The 21,922-nt window shown below is 40.8% G+C and overlaps 1 protein-coding gene across 1 annotated transcript in view; it reads right to left on the reverse strand.

Moving 5' to 3' along the window:
• Positions 1-1,919: 1,919 nt before the first annotated feature.
• Positions 1,920-21,922, reverse strand: part of LOC141655169 (uncharacterized) — a 52,579-nt gene continuing 32,576 nt past the window's right edge. The window contains exons 2-4 of the mRNA XM_074462261.1: positions 4,197-4,366; positions 2,345-2,798; positions 1,920-2,231 (exon numbers count right to left, since the gene is read on the reverse strand). Coding sequence (XP_074318362.1) covers positions 2,176-2,231; positions 2,345-2,798; positions 4,197-4,366 — 680 coding nt within the window. The 3' untranslated portion in view covers positions 1,920-2,175. The remainder of the gene's footprint in view (positions 2,232-2,344; positions 2,799-4,196; positions 4,367-21,922) is intronic.

The raw sequence follows: 21,922 nt of genomic DNA on the forward strand, positions 1-21,922 counted from the left end.
TTGAATAAAATGAATGATCACCCCGTGGTGAGAGACTGGATCATTTGTTGGCAGAAGAGCCAACGGTCTTCTTACGACACTTGTAGGAGGGGTGTCAACGTCGTGCAGCTGGACAGTGTAAGCACTCTACCTTGCTTGCAATTTTATTTATTTTTCCCGATTAATAGTGATTATATGAATGACCCTTGGTATCCATTTTAGTGGGTGTCGAGACCCTGGGAGGACTATTCTGGCACTCCAGCCTTTGTGGCCGATGTTCTCCGAACTAGGCGCTCGAGTAGGCTGCTTCTTACAACGTTCATAGGACCTGTGTGGTACCTGGGTGAGCGGTTGGCTCGACATTGTCTCCGTGACATCTTCGTGGTTCCCATCGATCCTCCACGGACGATGTTTAGGGCGCCTTCAGAGGCTGAGAGGACCGCTGACCTGGCGGGAGAGAGTGGTGACGCTCTTTTTCTTCCCGAGCTCATGTACTTGGAGTTTGTGCGAAGTAGCCTGGCGTACTGGCCGATCGTGGTGAGTATATTTCTTTCTTAGCTGTTTGAAATGATGAATTCTTTTGAAAATAGCTTGGTAATCACAATCTTGATTTGGTAGGAGATCGAGGTTGCGGGCGTTGAGCCCCCAGCTTTTCCTGAGATGCTGGAGTATCCGGGCCTAGCTGGTACGACAATGTCCATAGATATCCTGTCCTTCACCGAGGCGTTGATAGAGGTTGGACTCAACGAGTGGCAACACGTCGTGAGGAGGGTAAGCCCCCAGTTTAGGCTGTCTCGTCTCTTTTGAAATGATCGTGTAAGAACACGATATTAAATCTTATTTTTGAAAATGAAAATGTAGGTGGCACCATCAAGGCATGTGGAGCTGTGGAGGATGGTCAATCGGCTGCGAGCGATGGCTGTGGAGGCTATTTCAGGTGGCCCGAGATGGCATGTATGAAACTCCCTTTCTTCCTTTCTTTATAAACATGAGATATTTTCATATTTTATTCATTTACTAATTATCTTTCTTTTCAGAGGGAATGTGAGCTGCATGAGTCACGAGAGCCGACGGCCCACCTATCTAGGGAGTTAAAGGTTTGGGATGCCGACATCGCCATTCTTGAGGCGATGGTGGCAGAGTTGAGGGGTCGTCTAGCTGATAGTCGTAGCTAGACTTGTAGTTTTGTACATTTTTAATTTGCTTCCGGGCATGAGCTCAAATTCTGTTGTATATATGAACATTTTGATGTGTATATATGATGGCCTGCGAGCCATTTGTTGCTGCTTGGTGTAAAATCTATCGTAACTGCAGGTTAGCTTGGAAACAAGCTCGACATATTGACGGTTTACGCCCTCATGCAGCCGAAATTCACATAGAAAATTGCGCGCAAAACACATGTAGTAAAGTAAAAACAAATTGGCCTAAACAGCACAAAATGCAACTTGACCAAGTCGAAAATGTAGAAATAAAAGTAAAAAGGAAAAAAAAGTGGTGCCCCATAGTGAGCAAAAAAAAAATGACGAGACGCGCGACGGACAACTGGAGTACTTACCCCTAAAAAAAATAAGAAAATAAGTAAGTGTAAAAGAGTTGAAAATAAATAAAAAACGTGAGGGAGAGAAACCCAAAAAAAATGAAATGAGTAAGTGTGCTTGTGGCGAAATATGAAATGGCGATAATAATTTAGACCTGATCATGGGCCGGGCTGGACCGGGTTCGGGCCGGGCTCGTGCTAAAAAAGCAACCCAAATACATGGGCCGGGCCGGGCCGGGCCGAGAAGTCGGGTCAGATTTTGAGGCCCAAGCCCATAATGTTCGGGCTATAATGGGCCTCGGGCCAAAACGGGCCAAAAAAAAACCGTGAACAACTAACAAAATGGATTTGTGAACAAACTATTAGCAACGAAATAAATTTGTAAGTCTTATGTGTTTGACTTTTAGCCGTGAGAACAATACCACAGTACCATATATAACTCATGAGTTAACAAAAACTTATTTAATACACTAACAAATTAAAGTTTTACGATAAAAATAGCAAAATATGGAAATGAAAACCAACATCCGCAAAGTTATGCAAAGTACAACACAATAAATAAAGTAGCAGTAGCCACTTGAAAACAAAATCTGGCTGCACAATGCACCCTTGTTTCAGGTGGAGCCTCTGGAGAGTAGTAATATGAAGATCCATCAGCTTCAAATTTCCAAAGCATCATCAGCATCATCGTCAATTTTGCCAAGAATAGAAGACCCTAAATAGATAAAAGATAAACAAATTCTCATCAGATTAACAAGTTGATAAAAATAAAACTTGCGTAAAACATTTTTTCGTATAATCAACTTAATAAAAATATAAAATACTTACTAAGAGAGAAATTCTTTGCTCGTAACCAATCTTCGTAGCAAGCAAGTGACTCAATAGTGTCTGATGTAAGTGAAGCTCGCCATGGATTAATCAACTTTTTTCCCATACTAAAAGCCGATTCCGAAGGAACGGAAGAAATTGGAATAGCAAGAACATCACGAGCCAAAGTGGCAAGTTGTGGAAATTTAGACGATGCGCCTTTCCAATAATCCAATATATCAAGTGGAACATTATAGTCATGATTCTTTTCCTCCAAGTATAGATCAATTTCAGATTTCTCAACCAATACTTTCGGCCTCTTACTCATCCAAGAATCAAAACTCTTTAACCTCTCATTTCTCCCAAGAGGGATGTCATTAGCACCCACATCGTTCACATTACCAACACCACTTTGCTTACCCACCTGACTGTAATCCTTAAGTAATGTAGACAATGTTTCTAGCACTTCTTTTGTCTTCATCTTGGCATAAGTATCGTCATCGTCATCGTCAGAAAGAGTAGTGTAACAATACTCAACAAATGATATCTTATAGCGAGGATCCAAAACACAAGCACAAGACAACAACAAATTGTATCTATTCCAATATTTATTAAACTTCTTTTGCATTGGTTTAACCATGTCAACCAAATATGCATGCTGCCCATTTACCACTTCCTTTAATAAGCACTGTATTTCCCACACCCCTTTAAAATACACATTTGTTGTTGGGGTTTTAGATGCTGAAAAGTCAGTAGTAATTTCATAGAAAGTTTTCAAAAACCCATGGATAGTAGACACTTTATCCCACTCTTCATTGCTAAGAATATGTTTCATAAGATCCTTATCTTTTTCAATCACATGATCAATAGGACGTCTAAAGTAAAGAGCACGATCAAGCATCAAATAGGTAGAATTCCATCTCACACAACAATCACCACGAAGTCTTTTTTTTGCATCAAGATGATAAATGTGTTGAGCAACTTCATAAAACTTCTTTTTCTTTGGTACAGAATGCCTAAAATGCTTACCAATGGCTCTAATCTTATCAACAACCCCATCCAAAAGTTTCAAACCATCTTGTACGATGAGATTTATAATATGACAACAACAACGAATTTGAAAAAATTGACCATCGAATAATAGATCACTTCCACTTCTAAGGAGTTGTCGCTTAATTTCCACAATCATGACATTATTGTAAGTAGCATTATCTAATGTAAATGAGGCAACTTTATCGGCAATATTCCAGTTATTCAAGCAAGTAGAAACATCATCGCCAATATTAACCCCATCAAAAGGAGGTGTCAAAGCGCCAAATCTAAGTATTCTTTTTTGTAATTTCCACTCACAATCAACCCAATGAGCAGTTATGCAAATATACTCGTCTTGAGTACTATCATTCTTCCAATTATCGGATGTAAAAGCAATTCGACCCGGTGCTTTTCTTAGATCCGCTTCAACTAATTTTCTCTCCTCATCATGTAGTTTAAGTATATCTCTTCTGACAGTGTGCCTACTCATCACTGTATAAGTAGGACACATACGAGAAGCCATATACTTAAACCCAGGTTCGTCAACAATAGAAAATGCATGAGCACCAGCAGCAACAAACATACAAATAGCTTTCCTTATCTCATCGAAATCTATAGTTTGGTTTTTTAAAGCCATACTTTGTATTCCACCAGGTTCTATTTTGGAGCCGATGCAAAAATTCCTAATATCTACATTACGACGCGCCATACATTTTTTTATATGTCTCATCATATGAGAAGTCCCATTCTTAGGATTTGCAGAGAAAGTTTTAGAGCAGTAATTACACGTAGCTAACTGTTCAACATTAGGAGGCGGCAACTTAGTCATATGATTCCATACCTCAGACCGCTTATCACCGTCAATTTCAGGTTGGTTAACTTGTGTTACTCCTCCAACATCTTCCTCTAAGTCAAGATCAATATCATCACCCATAGCCTCATCACGATCTTCATCATCAACATCAACAACCACGCGAACAATATGTTCTCTTGTCCCCATGTCAACAGATACTACAATTAAAAAGAAAAAAAATTACATTAACAAATTGTACAGTTATAGTGTTATACCTAATAATCGTGATTGCTTTAAATTGAAGAAATGATAATATTTAACCACAAAAACGAATAGAAACCGCAAGGAAATCAAATACAAAATACTCTTGTATAAAATTAGATAAAGCGAAAGACAAACAAGTTAACAAACCTGGATTTTATTGGAACTTTTGAGTGCCACTGTGAGACAAATTGAAAGTAAAGATGAGATATTTATAATCAAATAATGATGGAAGGCTAATAGTCGAATAAGTTGTGCCATTGAATTGGAAAATCGAAAAAAAAATGATCGTGATTTGGGAAATCGGGAAAAATGAAGAACCTAGGTAAACTGTAAATGAAGAATTGAAGAGGACGTTGGGGACTTGGGAATGTGGAAAGTAGTGGTGGGGTTAGATTTTTATTAAATTTGATCTCTTAATATTCCAATGCATTAGAGACTTTAGAGTGAGTCTGATATTTTTCCAACTTTCGACTTTATTATTATTTATTTCGGGTCGGGCCGGGTCAAAATCCGGCCAGAGACGCTTCAAACCCTACTTCTATATTCATATCGGGCTTTTTTTGGGCAGGCCACGGGCTTTTTTTTGCCAAATCACGCGCCAGCCCGAAAAAAAAATCGGGCGGGCCGGTGCCCGTCGGCACAGCCATCCGATCAATTCTAGGCGATATCGTCTCGAAAAGCGAACCCTCATTGGAATTGGATTTCGTAGCGAAAAAGGAGTAGAAGTTTGGTAAGGAAAGAAAAAAATTCCGAATTTACCAAATGTATCCTTATAGGAATAGGAAACATAAACTAAAACGGGAATAGGAAAGATCTTTCGCAGAAATTAGCAGAGAATAGGGCTGGGGAAGAGGCGCAACAAGAGCTGCGACATTTCCAAAGGGTGAAACTGTTGCTGCGTTTTCTCTTGAGCTGGTGTCTTCCGGAGCAGAATTTAGGAAAGGCCGAATAGTATAAATAGAGGCCTCGGGTTAGCATCAAAGAATGGACCAATGAGTTTTCAAACACGGAGAATCATGACATGGGTATTTTTGGATCGATCATCAGTTTTAAGGAAGTAAAGTGGTAAGACCGTTTCTTGATGCTTGTCTTGAATATTGGAACCCCGATTATCACGTATTTGCCTTTCACGAAAGCGAAATTTGTCCTTTTCCCGAAGAATTTGCAACGATTGGAGGGTGGGATAAAAAAAATCTTCTGGCCTTACCACTTAACTCCCAAGGATATAAAAATAAATTTAGGGATATTTTAGGACTGACCAAGGCTGAGGTGGACCGACTTGTGACCTCTATAGGTGTAAGAATGTTTTACTTCACTATGCCAAAAAAGACCTTCAATAACGGTCAGATAATACAATTACCGTTTTTAAATAGAAACACGGGACCGTTATTGCAAAGACGGTTGTTAAATATATACCACGGTTGTACAAACACGCGGCTGTTATATAACATCATGTAGATACCTCATTTCTGCACCTCCCGCAAGCCACCCGGTGATGATTGGGCCGCATGTTTGGTACACGGAACGATTTATGACAGTTCGTAAGTTTATCGTCAAGTGATAGCTCAAACACTTGTGTCTACCTCATAGTCATCATCTACGCACCGATACGGTCGTTTTGACAGTAATTAGAGTACATTTGGAGTCCGGGTCAAAAACCGTCTTCATTTTCTAATAACAGTTTAAAATGCCGAGTCAGAATATTCTGGAATGTTCCGGATATTTCTATTCCATATTTTCAATCTTTTAATCTCTTTGGCAAATTATATCCCATAAATATTATATAAAATATTAAAGAAATTGAGATCATGCCGCAATTCCATAATAAAAAAGCGGAAATCTTTCTTCCGCAGGAGGAAACCACTTGGGAAAGGACGCAGCAGGTGCTACGCCTCTTCCAAGAGACGCAGTGGCTGCTGCGCCTCTTCCCCAAGTCCTTTCTGCGTATTTTTCATATCTTTTCGAGATTCACTTCCAAATTTTCTCCGAAACCCTAATTTCTTCCGTGTGATTAGTATAAATAGAGACCTTCGGTCTCACATATTTCTCACGCGAGTGTCCGCCCTTCTCTTATCCCTTTGCATTCTAGACCACGCTCTTGCTTTTTGGCGCCTACGTGCTTGAACTTCCGACCACGTAAGCTCGGATCTTTCTGAGTACAAACCTCGTTTTGCATGACCCACCAATTTGACCAACTCAACATCAATCAACTTTAATCAGTCTTGTTCGTTTTCCTCTAAGAGGGCACTTTCGTCGTACATTCGAGTCGAGCATCACTAAACGTTAACTTAGTCAATCTCGTTTCGTCAAACATGTAAGTCTGAGGGTGTAAATCCCTATTTTAATATTGTTCTTTATTTTTGTAATCATTATTGTAAGGTTTACGTCGAAAACACACTTAAAACCGATTTATAAAACCTTATTTCCAACCTTTTTTTACGGATTAATGGGAGACAAACGTCAAGAAAGGACGCAGCAACTGATGCGCATCTTCGAAGGGACGCAGCACCTGCTGCGCCACTTCATGAGGCTACCGCAGTTCCTGCTTCCTTTCTTCTTCCTTCGTCTTTTGTTCGTCAGTTCGTCTTTGTTTCGTCTTTGTTTGTTGATTGTTCAATAACACAATAATTTGAGCATGATAATTTTAACATGTAAATCATTATTATTTAACTCATCTTTTAGATTCGCGACTTAAATCCCTTATAATTTATATTTGCGGGTTTTCGTCATTAAAATCAACTCGGATTTTTAGAGGTTAGATTTATCAATATTGGGTCTCTGAAATTCATCTTTGGTATATTTGCATCTGTTATTTATCGTCATCATCATTAATTGGTCATTAATAATCTGATTAATCTAATTAATTTGTCTTAGTTTATTTAATTCTTTACTAACCTTTATTAATTAGTAATTAATTTGTTCTAATATGGTTTTATCCATATTTTACTGTTTTTATGACCCAATCATATGTAAATAATCTGTTAAATCACTTTTATCCGAGTCAAATATCATTAATCGAGCTTTTAAATCACCCACGAATATTAACAATTTGCAATTCCGGCTTCACAGCCAGAACTGAACTCAGGAACAGACGTAGCGTTTGTTGCGCCTCTTCCAAAGGACGCAGCTCTACTGCGCCTGTTCCGGGTTGAGTTCTGTCTCTGAACTCCTGTTTCTGCCTTGACCTAGTTTATTAATTACGCATTAATTACTGTTAGTGGTATTATCACCTAATAATCTGTTCGTTAATTATTTTATTCTTTCTTTTCTCAAATCATCCGTTTCAAATGTACTTTCGACGTAAATCAATTAACCCATTGTAATTATTGTAATTCTCTTTATTGTAATTTTCTTTATTGTATTCTTTATTATTGCTTGTATTTCCCTCACATGTAATCGACATTAAATTTCTACTTTGACCCAATTGCATGTTAAAACTACGTGATAACCGACTTAGTTAATTCTTCACATGCTAGGATTAATCTAATGGATGTTGCATTGCATGCATATAACCTTCAACATATCAAGTATTAGACGATTTTCCCTAATCATTAGTAGAGGCCGCTATCGAGGCGGGCGGGATTAGGTCTTCGATCAAAAGAGCTTCCTAATACGTACCATCACCCCTTACTCTAGATCTTTGTGAACATTTGTGTTCATTGGCATCCACGAGAGTCATTCTAGACATAGAATGCTAAGGGTAACGAATTCTTGGTGTTCATGTCACTACTTTGTGTCTTGACATGGCACGAGGTATTCGAACGGTTTCCAAATTTCCACAATAAATTAGTGGGACTCCACAAATGCAAAATCTTGCTCGCTTTTCATTCCCGAGCAACCCCCGTGGGCCCGCGTCCATAGTTTGGCGACTCCGCTGGGGATAATACACTTACGTGTAGCCAAGGGTGAAACTTGAACAAGGTTAGGGAATAGTTTGTACAAGACAGTTGTTGGTTTTCATAACTCGGTCTTCCTAGACCGTTTATTCGGCCTTCCTAAGGCCTAACCCAACCCATTCGACCAATCATCCCGTCTAGACGGTCCAAATTCTTATTTGGGCCTAAGGATGGATAGTGATTGACGTCAACCATACCATGGTACCTACTCTTGTTGGTATCAAGGACTTTCACTACTCGAGGAAATGGACTAGGAATCGGCCTTACTCTTGTTTGGTACGAGCCTCTCCACAGACCCCGGGTTTGATTGTTCGGTATGGCAACCCACCCTTTAAACCAAAACCATTTTAAATGCACTCAGCATCCCGTTATAATGCCTGTATAAATGCTTATATCATATGTGATCACCGTTTTGTAAACAAAAACCATGACGAATTTTGTAAAAAAAAAAAAAAATCAAAACCTCTTTCAAAATGTAAAATTTTCGAAAATGGGCCAATATTAGCGCAAAACCATGCAAAACTCTGTCCAATTGTCGAGTCAAATTCGGGTCTCAAAGCCCATTTCAAAACCTCACTTCGAGTCCACTCCTACAACTACACTATAGTTGACTAGGACCAACATTTTCAAACCTTGTCATTTCTTCAAACCTCACTTGACACAAGTGGCACACTCCCACTTCACAAGTCAAACCATTTTTGAGTAAGTATGCTAGAATGGTCGATCGTGTTTTGATTCGTCGTCGATCTCTTATCCAAATTTCAAGATGCCTGGAACTAGTCACGCAAGTGTCAATGGACAACCACCGAATGGTAATGATCTAATCCTAGCCGCGCTCGCTCATCTCCAAACTAGCCAAGACCTAGTGATTGACCGCCTCAACACGATCGAGGACCGAATTGTTGCTGTAGAAACTAGGTTGCCTCCTGCAGAAAATAAAGTGCCTAATGAATTTGTGAATGACTTTGTGAATGAGAATCCTCCACCTTTTGTGGGAGCACAAGAGGTCAACCCTCCCGTAGATCCGACTGCAGCTGAGAAACGACTCCAATACTTGGAGGAACAACTAATGTATCTCAAAGAGGATGATATCTATAGGGAAAATAATCGCAAATATGAGGCCGTTAGCTCCAAATTGCCAACCAACTTCAACATGATGGATATCCCGAAATTCAAGGGGCATGAAAACCCTTTGAACCATATCCGTGCTTTCAAGGATTACATGTCTATCAAAGGCATTAAACCCGAGATATTCTTAAGGATCTTTCCTTTATCTCTTGACACCATCCCGAAACAATGGTTTTATTCTCTAGAACACAAGAAAATTGCCACTTGGGACGATGCCACAATCGCGTTTGCTAAGCAATATGCGGATAATGCCGAGATCCAAGTCAATATGCGCACCTTAGAGGTTCTTACCCAAAATGATAAAGAAGGCTTCACCGACTTCCTAAGTAGGTGGAGGAAGACTAGTACCCAACTTGTCGAACGTCCAGATGAAGCTACCCTCGTGGAGAAATTCGTGGACAATTTAAAGTCCATTTATGCAAGTCATTTGAGGTACCAAAACATTAAGACCTTTAAGGACTTAACCGTACTAGGCACAAGGATCGAAGATGACATCCGTAAAGGGCTCTTGTCCAAAACGGTAGGTCGTGGATATCAAGGTTCAACAAGTCGTTCTTAGGGCTCTACTAGTAATATTGATGAAGTTAACCTTGTCGAACCATAAAAGAAGAGTATCCCACAAAGAAAGTTCACAAACATTGGGGATACATACTCCAATGCTCTAAAGAGACTGATGAAACAGGGTAAACTTCAACCCATAGGCCCTACACCTGAACCAGAAAAGAAATCCAAGTCCTGGGACGAGAATTCGTACTGCGAATATCATAGAGGTAAGGGACATGACACATAAAAATGCTACAAGCTAAAACATGTACTTCAAGACATGATTGAAGACGGTCGCCTACCAATACCGCCTGGAGGCAAGCCTACAATACTCAGAATCCTCTTGGAGTTCTGATGATTACAAGTGAAGAATCTACCATAGATTGTTCACACCTCATTTCTCCAGTCGAAGATGAGATTCATGCAATAGAAGAAGAAGGGAACTATTCTACCATTTCCCCTACCATCACCGACTTCATCGCATGGGCAAAGAGTGTGAATAGGCAAGTCTCAGAATTAGAAAGTGCGGTGGCTACCCTACGTGATCCAAATGCAACACCCAAAGAACGTGAGCCACTAAGTTTCTCTCAAAATGCTACAATGCAAGAAGTAGTAGCCGTGGTTGATGAACTAATCGACCAAATTATCCAATTGGAGGCCGAGATAATAAGGATGAGATAACTTGCTACTATCAATGGAGTATGGGCTGACGATGATGAAGACGAGTACCTCACCAAACACTACCTAGTCAAAGTCGGTGAGGAAATAGTCCAAAACAGTGAGGACCAAGATGTAGACCACCTCACTCGTTCAGGGTGTCCATATAAAAATGCCTCTCAAAATGGTCCCATATCAAACGGTCCAATCACCAATACCAACGTTGTCACACCAAATGATAACAAGGATACCTTTACTGACCATTTGCTAAAGCAACTACAGAAGACAAAGGCTGATCTTTCAGTCTGGCAACTAGTTGCGAGCTCGTTCCCACATCGCCAAGCTTTACTGCAAGCCTTGGCCAAATTAAACGTGGCGGATAACTCCACACCCGATGACGTAGTCAACTTGGTCTTCCAAGAGTCACCTAAGGTAAGTAACCCTGTTACTTTCTAGGACGAAGATTTGCCACCTTTTGGCGCTAATCACAACTTGGCTCTTTACATCACTGTCATTTGTTTGAAGAAGAATGTGCCAATGACTTTGGTAGATGATGGCTCGGCAGTCAACGTCATACCCTTGAAAACGACATACAAATTGGGCATGAAAGAGTCAGATTGGACCCCTACCAACCAAGGTATTCGCGCATATGATGGTACACGACGAAAAGTGGTAGGACTAGTTAACCTTACCATAGCCACAGGGCCGATTGAATGAAAGGTTAACTTCTAAATAGTGGACATTGAAGCATCCTTTAATATACTTCTGGGAAGACCGTAGATTCACGCTTCCAAAGCGGTAACATCCACCCTCCACCAGAAAATCAAGATCCCACTAAATGGTAAAGTGGTGACGATCACTTCGTCACCCATCAAAGCGGTAATAGAAAAGAGGTCAAGTAACAAAGTACTCGTGGATCCAGTATATGAACTTGGGGGCTTCCATAGCATAAACGTCATAGAAAGCGAGTTGGCACCCTTGTACTTTAATCCCCACTCCAATTTAGTGGTCAACCACATACTCAAATCTCAGGGATACTTCCCGGGAATGCCTTTGAATCCTATTCGAAGAAACACCTTTGCACCCTACAAAGAAGGCAACTCACAAAGGATACCGCTCGGATTAGGGTATAAACCCACCAAGGAGGAAGCTCTCGAGATGCTCACTCAATTCCAAAACCGCAAGAATGTGGGAATCCAAATGCGACCTTACCTCCCTACCCTAAATGGATACTTCGTTAGGGAGGGGAGTCAAGAACTCTTTCACAGATTTCCCAAACCTTGGCACTATCTCGAAAGGAAGTTACTTGGAATCGAGCTCTTTCACGATTGCTACTTCATTCTCCAGAAACGGTACCTACCGTCAAGACTCGTCAAGCACCTTGTTTAGACGAACAAGCTGTTAGCCTACTATTTGGGGAAGATCGATTTGTTAGAACCGCGCAGGATAAGATCATTACCATGATACTTCAAGACGATCACTTCAACCCTACCGCATTGATCACAGAAACCAGTTCGAATCAACAAAAAGGATGGAGAAAGTCGATCAAGTGGACGAACAACCAAGGAAGACTCTTCAAGCTCACCACTGGAGAAGGAGAGATGTTCAAAGGAGAACCAGAAGATGATGAATTCGAGTAAGAGTTAGAGTCGGCGTCAGAGTCGGAGTCTAGAGAAGTCCCTAGAGAGTCTCCTCCTGTCGTCACCCCCACTCCCCTTGTTTCTCCTAGCTTAGCATCCAGTAGTAACAGCAGTTTGGGAAATGTCCCAATGGATGTCCCTTTACCGCCACTGACTACTGAACAGATGGCTTCTTTGTTTCAACTCTTTTCAAATTTTAATATGAATAAATCAGGTTCTGCTTACTCTTTGTGTTATTCTGAATGCAATTCTGTTTACGATGATAATTAGGATGACCTAGACCCAGACTCAATCGAAATACCTCCCTACATAGCCAAAGAAATACTACAAGAGGGGGAAGGGGGGCCAGTTATAGAAAACACTGAACCCATCAACGTAGGAACCGAACTAGAACCCCAAGAACTTAGGTTAGGGACGACCTTTAGCCCCGCCGAAAGGGCCAGTTTTATAGACCTCCTACATGAGTTTAAGGACGTCTTTGCTTGGTCCTACAAAGACATGCTAGGGATCTACAGGGATATCGCAGAGCATAGAATCCCGATTAAACCAGGTTTCAAACCCGTAAAACAGAAGCTTCGTCGAATGAGGACAGAATGGGCTCTTAAGATCAAAGAAGAAGTCGATAAGCAATTCAAAACCGGGTTCATCAAAGTTTCCGAGTACTCAGACTGGGTAGCCAACATAGTACCCGTACCCAAAAAGGATGGGAGAATCCGTGTTTGTGTTGATTTCAGAGACTTGAACAAAGCGAGTCCTAAAGATGACTTTCCTCTACCACATATCGACATATTGGTGGATAACACAACAGATCACACGTTATTGTCATTCATGGATGGATACGCGGGATATAACCAAATCAAGATGGCCATAGAAGATATGCACAAGACCACCTTCGTCACTCAATGGGGCACCTATAGCTACACGGTTATGCCATTTGGGTTAAACAATGTCGGAGCTACATATCAACGCACCGCAACTACACTCTTACACGACACGATGCATAAAGAAGTTGAGGTATACGCAGATGATATGATTGTCAAGTCCAAAGATAGAGAGGGGCACATTGCGAACCTTCGCAAATTCTTCTCCAGATTACGAAAGTACAACATGAGACTCAATCCTCAGAAATGTGCATTTGGGGTAACATCCGGCAAGCTCCTGGGGTATGTTGTTAGCCAACGAGGGATAGAAATAGACCCTTCCAAGATCAAAGCTCTAATCGAAATGCCGCAACCTCAAATAGAGAAAGAAGTTAGAGGATTTCTAGGTAAGGTGCAATATATAAGTCGAATCATATCGATACTCACCATGATCTGTGAACCTATCTTCAAAAAGCTAAAGAAAACAGATCACACCATGTGGGATGATGATTGTCAAAAGGCGTTCGACCGAATCAAGGAGATACTAGCCAAACCACCAGTGCTCATGCCACCCCAACGAGATCAACCTCTTGATTTATATCTCACAGTAACCGAAACAGCCATGGGCGCCATGCTAGCCCAAACCGTGGGAAAAGAAGAAAGAGTTATCTACTACCTCAATAAGAAGTTCTTGGAGTACGAGTGCAAATACACACCACTCGAAAAGACATGCCTCGCTCTTGTGTGGGAAACGAAGAAGCTACGCCATTACATGCTTAGCTACTCCGTCAAAATATACTCCAAAATGGATCCTGTCAAATACCTCTTCGAAAAACCCATCCTCAACGGACGCCTAGCAAGATGGACTTTGATGCTCTCAGAGTTCAATCTCAAGTATGTACCTCTGAAAGTTATAAAAAGGCGTGCCGTTGCCGAGTTCTTCGCAGAAAATCCCATCAATGATGCACAAACAATAGACACCTGGTCGTTTCCGGATGAGGATATACTCCAAACCGATATAGACTCCTGGGACCTTTACTTTGATGGAGCATCGAACTTAAGAGTATTTGTAATAGGAGTGTTGCTCATTTCTCCTGAAGGCGAGCATACACCACTCTCTGTCAAACTCGACTTCGAGGTGACAAATAACGCGGCAGAATAAAAAGCTTGCCTCATTGGGCTACAAGCAGCAGTAGGTTTAGGCATCAAGAATCTTCGGGTACATGGAGATTCATCTTTGATCATCAACCAAATTACGGGATCTTGGAAAATTCGAAGTGAAAGCCTAGCACCGTATCAAGCTAGAATAGACCAAGTCGCCCAATTCTTCGATCAAGTAACCTACCTACACCTACCGCGAGAAGAGAATCAATTTGCAGATGCCCTTGCAAAACTTGCATCTTTGATTAATATGCCGGATAATATGGTGGACATGCCTTTATGCATCGAACGACGGTCAGAACCGGCTTACGTGCACCAAATCACAGATGAAGAAGAAAATCCAGAGGAACCTTGGTTCTAAGCAATCCTGAACTTCAAACTCAACGGCGCCTATCCACCGGATATGAACAAGAGGGGACAACGTGCTATACGCTTACTAGCCTCCTAATATGTCCTCATGCAGGGAGAATTATACAAAAGAACACCTCTTGGTGTAGTCCTACGTTGCCTTGATCATTCACAGGCACGGAAAGTGATGGAAGAAGTCCATGATGGAAAATGTGGCGCTCGCATGAGTGGACCAATGATGGCAAAGAAAATCACACGTTTAGGGTATTATTGGAACACAATGGAATCCGATTGCATCAAATATGTCAGACATTGCCACAACTGCCAAATCTTCGGGAATGTGCAACATGTCCCTCCTTCATTGCTCTACACCATGACATCTCCTTGGCCATTTTCTGGTTGGCGAATTGACATCATCGGGAAGATCACTCCAGCCGGAACAGGAGGTCACTGTTTCATTCTGGTGGCAATCGATTATTTGACCAAATGGGTAAAAGCAGCGCCTACACCAGTCTCACAGCCAAGAACGTGGCAAAGTTCATACAAACCAATATCATATGTCGATACGGATGCCCACATGAGATCATCAGTGACAATGGGTCACATTTCCAGGCTGAGACTGAGCAACTGCTAGCCAAGTACAAGATCAAGCATCACCATTCCTGGCCATATAGACCATAAACTATTGGCGCACTAGAGGTAGAAATTAAGAACGTTGTCACAATCCTCAAGAAAATGATTGACAACTATCGAGATTGTCCAAGCAAGATACCCTTTGCCTTATTGGGATATTGCAACATCTGTTAGGACGTCCACTGGGGCCACCCCTTTTTATTTGACCTAAAGCATGGAGGCCGTACAACCAGTCGAGCTCAAAATACCGTCCTTGCGTATTTTACTCGAAAGTCAAATCCCATAAGCTGATTGGAAGAGGGATAGATATGAAGAACTCATCCTCCTAGATGAACGTAGATTGCGAGCATTACATAATGTGCAAACATATCAGGCACATATCAAACGAGCCTTCAACAAAAGGGATAAGCCAAGGAACATCAAAGAAGGAGACTTGGTTCTCAAATCAGTTAGAGCTCTTTTACCTGTCGATCCACGAGGAAAGTTTAAACCCAACTGGACCGGACCATTTCTGGTCAAGTCCATACTCCCCGGGGGTGCGGTTAGGATCACAGACCTAGATGGAAATGAATTTGCCAACCCAACTAACCTTGACAAACTGAAACGTTATTATGACTAGAATAGGAACAGAAACAGAAACGCGCCTTGCATAACCTCACGTGTCGCTCCTGTGGCACGGAATATAAATGACCCCTGGCCAGCTAAAATAAAGCTAATGTCACCTTTCTCTTGCATTTTGACAGATCGTCATCCTCATATCATCAAATAAATTGAATTGTGCTTTAGGAGTAAGTAAAAAGCTCATGCTTATTTTCTAGTTCATTACAAGCTCTTGCTTAGAACAATTATTCTTTTACATTTACTTGAACTACGCGCAAGGGTTTGATTTCATTTTTAAAATGAATACGTAGGCAATCCTTCACAGGATACAACCCATTATCTTAAATGTAAATAGAAGGACATTTGCATATGCATTTGGAATTCGACAAGAATAATAAATAGAAAATCACAACGGTTTCATAACCATTTAACCTTTTTTATTTCATTCATTTTCTAGTAATAGTACGCTACATAATAAAAATAAAAATAGGCTAGGATTCTAAAAACCCCACCTTTTTTATTACAACAATAATAATAATAGATAATAAATAAAGACTCGGGCTATTCTTCCATCTTCCCTTTGCACTTGTCATTCTTGTCATATTTCTTGTCACGACCTCGAGCCGGACGCTCTTGCGCCACTTCAGACCTAATCACCAACGGTCTTTCTCGAGGCCTAGACTTCCCATTCTTGTCAATCACTTTCTCCATGACAGGAGAGGTCTTCGGTTTCTTCTAAGGATGAACAACTCGAAACCCGGCTTCCTCCTCTCCCTCATTCAGATGCTTCTCCTTCTCTTTTTCCACCTCGCGCACCTTGTAGTCGACGGGCTCGCGCTTCCTCAATCTCTCACGCTCTTTTGGAGTAGTAGCATTCCTCCATCGCAGATAGGAATCCGACACCCACAAGGCATTAGCAGAAGAGTTCAAGAACCATACATTTCTTTGGGACCATTTAATGGCCCACTCACAACGGTTTCATAACCAATTAACCTTTTATTCATTTCTTCCCATAATAATAATAATACACTACATAATAAAATAAATGCTAAAACAAATAGGCTAGGATTCTAAAAACCCCACCTTTTTATTACAAATAATAAATAATAATAATAAATAATATTAACGACTTAGGCTATTCTTCCATTTTCCCTTTGCCTTTGTCATTCTTATCATATTTCTTATCTCGGCCATGAGCCGGGCGCTCTTGCGCTATCTCAGACCTAATCACCAACGGTCTCTCTCGTGGTCTTGCCTTGCCATTCTTATCAACCACCTTTTCCACGACAGGAGAGGTCCTCGGTTTCTTCGATGGATGAACAACTCGAAACCCGGCTTCTTCCTCTCCCTCAGTCAAATGCTTCTCTTTCTCCTTCTCTACATCCCGAACCTTATAGTCAACATGCTCGCGCTTCCTCAATCTCCCGCGCTCCTCAGGAGTAGTAGCTTTCCGCCACTGCATGTAGGAATCTGATACCCATAGTGCGCTAACATAGGAGTTCAGGAACCACATGTTTCTTTGAGCCCATTTGATGGCCCACTCTCTTCGGCTATCAGTAGTAAGCGCAATGGCAGTGACACGTCTGTTGCGTACCTGTCAAAAATAACCAACTGGCTCTAACTAATATAGCTAGGGAAGTCGGGTCGAATCCACAGAGAGGTAGGAATTTGTCAGCTAAATCTAAGTCCGTCAAGGTAACCAAATTGGGGGTTTATAAATGTGATTTTCTAAACTAAAGAGAATAAGGAGAAGAGAATAAAAGGGAGGAAATAAACAGATAGAGAAGAAACAGTTAAGACAAACGGTTCACCATAATCATCCGGTCAAGTAATCTAGGTCTTAGGTCAATGCAAATACGGTCTAAGGGGTAGCGAACGTCACCTTTCGGTCCTTGATTCACCCTAAAGTGTAAACAGCTTAACTTTCGCCCTCACTGCAATACCCTATTATTCGTTACTAGTCTCGCCTTTTCCAACCTTTCGGTCCAGGTCAAGGATCACTAGGAATTAAAGGTCTAATTGCGTCGACTCAATTAGAAAGATACATTTAAATGTAGCATTTAACCAACAAATACTATACTAGCATTAACCAAATAAATCGATTACTATTCCCTCATGATTATGGATCCCCTATAGTCTTAGCATAAGAAAATTAGCTACTCATAACCATCGAATTAACAATAGTAATAATTAGATAATTAAAACTAGACATAATGATGAAACTAGTACGGATTCAATTAAAGCAATTATAATAATAACTGGAAGAGGGGAAGAATTAAAACAATAAATAAGATTAAGAATAAGAGTAGAATGATAATACCAATCGCAAAATCCAAATCCGAGTTGTAAAGTGTAAAGGAAGAGTAAATCCAAAGAACAGTCACAAGAACTAGAGTAAAACGAACGTGAGAGAGGAAGAGCGGAGTAACGTAGTTCACTCCTTCAGTCTTATACTAAAAATCCATCCTAAAACCTAATCTATGGACTAATTACAAAAGCCCATAATATGATTAGGCGGAAAAGGCTGTAGAAGGGTAAACCACTCGATCGAGTGGAAATATACCACTCGATCGAGTAACTATGCGTCCAACCAGTCGATCGAGTAGAAATAAACTACTCGATCGAGCTCTTCTTGCTAAAACTCCTCGATTGACTCCTTAAACTGGTCGATCGATCAGTCTTGAGTATATAAAGCATTCGATCGAGTGGTTAACTACTCGATCGAGCTATATAGGCACGCTAGGCTTTGAAATGCCTTCCGAAATCAGCTCACGCGTCTTCCAAGTGTTAGATTTCCAAACTCCAGCTCCTCATTCTCCATAAACGCATGCAAATGGGACGGATTAAAGCTCGGTTTAGCTCCTCTTCGGTCAATTCCTGCAAATTACAATAAACGGACAAAAGTAGAATATTCGGGGGTATTTGTAGCTAGATGCTACATAAAAAGTACAGAAATGCGTGTAAAAATGAGGTGAAAACCTTATATAAAAGACACGCATCAAATCTCCCCAAACCAAACCTTTGCTTGTCCCCAAGCGAATATGAATGCAACTAAGGGTAAACAATGGAACGGGACCAACGCATCAGCTACAAATCACCCACTAAGACCAATTCAATGCAACAAAATGACAAAGTGGCAAATGAGAAGTGCAAACGAGTTAAATTAATGTTTCAAACTTACTGAACCGTCGACCTTGCAAGATTCAAAAGATATCGGACTCTCACGGATCGCTCGTCACTCAAAATTAGGCACAAGGTGAGTATATATGTGAAAGATAGAAAGAAGTAAGACACTCACCTAACTCGACCTATAAGAACATGCATGCAGTTAACATGAATAAAGTCTCTACAACCGTACATATGCATTCCAACCATACTAATGACCAAGACACATGCCGAGGACTTACATTTAGGTAAGTGAGGTAATGGGTAAGAAGGGGCTAAAATGAATTTGGATATGTGGGGTTAATAGCCAGGCTAGCAACAGCGAATCCAAATATAAACTGCATCCCAACTTCGTACTCAATATAGCAAGATGAAACGGTGCAAAAATTTATGCACTAACTCACAAAACACCAAAAATTGTCAACTCCCGACAAAGTATAGATAGAACATGGGAGTGAAAATCATTATCCAATTCTCAATTTTTTTTTTTCATATATGATTTTTTTCTTTTCTTTTTCTTTTCGCCTTTTTTTTTCATTCTTTTTTTTTTCTTCGTTTCATTTTTTTTTCAACAATTCAACATTTTTTTTTCTTTATTTCCTTTCAATTCTTCCACCATCTTCTGAAATCAGATGAAATAACCATATTGCAATAAAACATTCCAAGAACTACTCGTTACTAGCTCAGCTAGGGTAGGAAGTATTATAGAAAGTAGTTGATAGGACAAAAAGGCAATTTGGCTATGTGAGGCTCATGGGTAGAATGAAATAAAGGGGACTGCCTCTCCTAACATGTGTCACCATCCACAGACCGAATGCATACAGGTATTAAGAAGACCAGAATCATGCTTATGCAAATTGATGTTACATGTCTTAAAGAGAGTACTACTCACATCCTAAATGAAACCGGTCATGAATAACACCAGTTTAATAAGCTCTAACCTCAGAATGTAATGTAGCTTGCCGACATAAAGAATCAAGTCTATTCGTTCAGATAAGAGAGAAACAAAAACTCGTAGATTATGCACATAATCATGCCAACTAAATGTCAAGAATATGCAAGGCTCAAGTAAGGGTTTAAAGTAGCGTCAATGTTCAAACGTTCCGACTCAATTTAAACATGAATTTTTTTTTATTTTTTTTATTTTTTTTAAGATTTTTGAATTAACTAAAACAACAATGCATGCAAAAATAATTAAACGTGCAATCGATAATGCAGGAAAACATGCAGACAGACATAGATATGGATGCATACCTCCCCAAACCAAACCGTACAATGCCCTCATTATACCAAAAATAGGGAAAGAAATGCAAACTGAAAGGAAAAGGAGAAGTGGAGTCGGAAAACTTACAAAACGTCATAAAGAGGGACCTCCCCAAACCGACCATGAACATGGGAGGTCAAAGAAAGTCAAGCAGTAGCTCCATAGACGTAAAACAAAGAAATGGGAGTCAAAACTACTCGATCGAGCAGTTGGAACAGCTCGATCGAGTGATCTGGCGCATGGAAGGACTCGATCGAGTGAAAAACCACTCGATCGAGTGAGCGTGAGTTTGACTTTGGTCGATCGAGAGCAATTATCACTCGATCGAGTGAAAGCTTCCCCAAAAAGTGCTCGATCGAGCCTAAAACCACTCGATCGAGTACCGTGTCATGCAAAACACGCATTCCAAAGCTAGAAAAACATAAGGAGTTCGTAAGACAGTGTCTATAGTTCAACGTAAAGCTAAAGAAAATAAAATGTTCAACAAAAGTACAATAAAACAGCCCGGGCTGCCTCCCGGAGAGCGCTGGTTTAAAAGGTCCCGCACGACCTTTCTGGCATCAATTAAATGGCGCGTCAAGCTCGTCGAAGCGCAAGACTTCAACACGATTGTCTGCTTCATTCGCCTCGTGGTAGTGCTTCACATATTGGCCATTCACCTTGAATCTATGACCTTCGGAATCTTCAAGCTCCACGGATCCAAATTTAGTAACAGCTGTCACCGTATAAGGACCACTCCATCTGGACTTCACTTGCCAGAAATAATCTCAACCGGGCATTAAACAAACAGACCTTTGCCCAACATGAAACTCCCGAGGTAGGATTCTCTTGTCATGCCATCTCTTCGTCTTTTCCTTGTAAATGCGCGAGCTGTCATAGGCATTAAGCCTAAACTCTTCCAATTCATCTAGCTGCAAAAGACGATTCTGACCACACAACTTAGGATCATAATTAAGCTCACGAATTGCCCACCAGGCCTTACATTCCAATTCAACAGGTAAGTGACACGATTTCCCATAAACTAGCCTATAAGGTGATGCACCAATTGGTGTCTTAAAGGCAGTTTTATAAGCCCATAATGTGTCATCTAGCTTAAGACTTCAGTCTTTCAGTGATTTTGAAACTACCTTAGACAAGATCTCTTTTAACTCGCGATTAGAGACCTCAACCTGACCACTAGTTTGGGGATGATACCCCAAACCACGCCGGTGTTGGACACCAACTTTAGACAGTATGGAGGTTAGTTTCTTTTCTTTAAAATGCATTCCCCCATCACTAATGACGACCCTAGGGACACCAAAGCGGGGAAATATGATCTTTTTAAACATTTTTATCACGGTCTTAGCATCACAATGAGGTGAGGCAATTGCCTCAATCCATTTCGACACATAGTCTGACCACTAAGATATACCCGTACCTTTCTTGGATGGGAACGACCCTTGGAAATCAATGCCCCAGACATCGAAGACCTCAACCTCTAGGATGCCGTTTTGTGGCATCTCATGTCTCTTTGAAATGTTCCCCGATCATTGGCAAGCATCACAAGCTGAAACAAAAGTCTTAGCGTCGAGAAACAAAGAAGGCCAAGAAAAAAACCAGTCGAAGTACCTTAGCC

The sequence above is a fragment of the Silene latifolia genome, chromosome 5, assembly GCF_048544455.1.
Source record: "Silene latifolia isolate original U9 population chromosome 5, ASM4854445v1, whole genome shotgun sequence".
In the NCBI taxonomy this organism is placed as follows: domain Eukaryota; kingdom Viridiplantae; phylum Streptophyta; class Magnoliopsida; order Caryophyllales; family Caryophyllaceae; genus Silene; species Silene latifolia.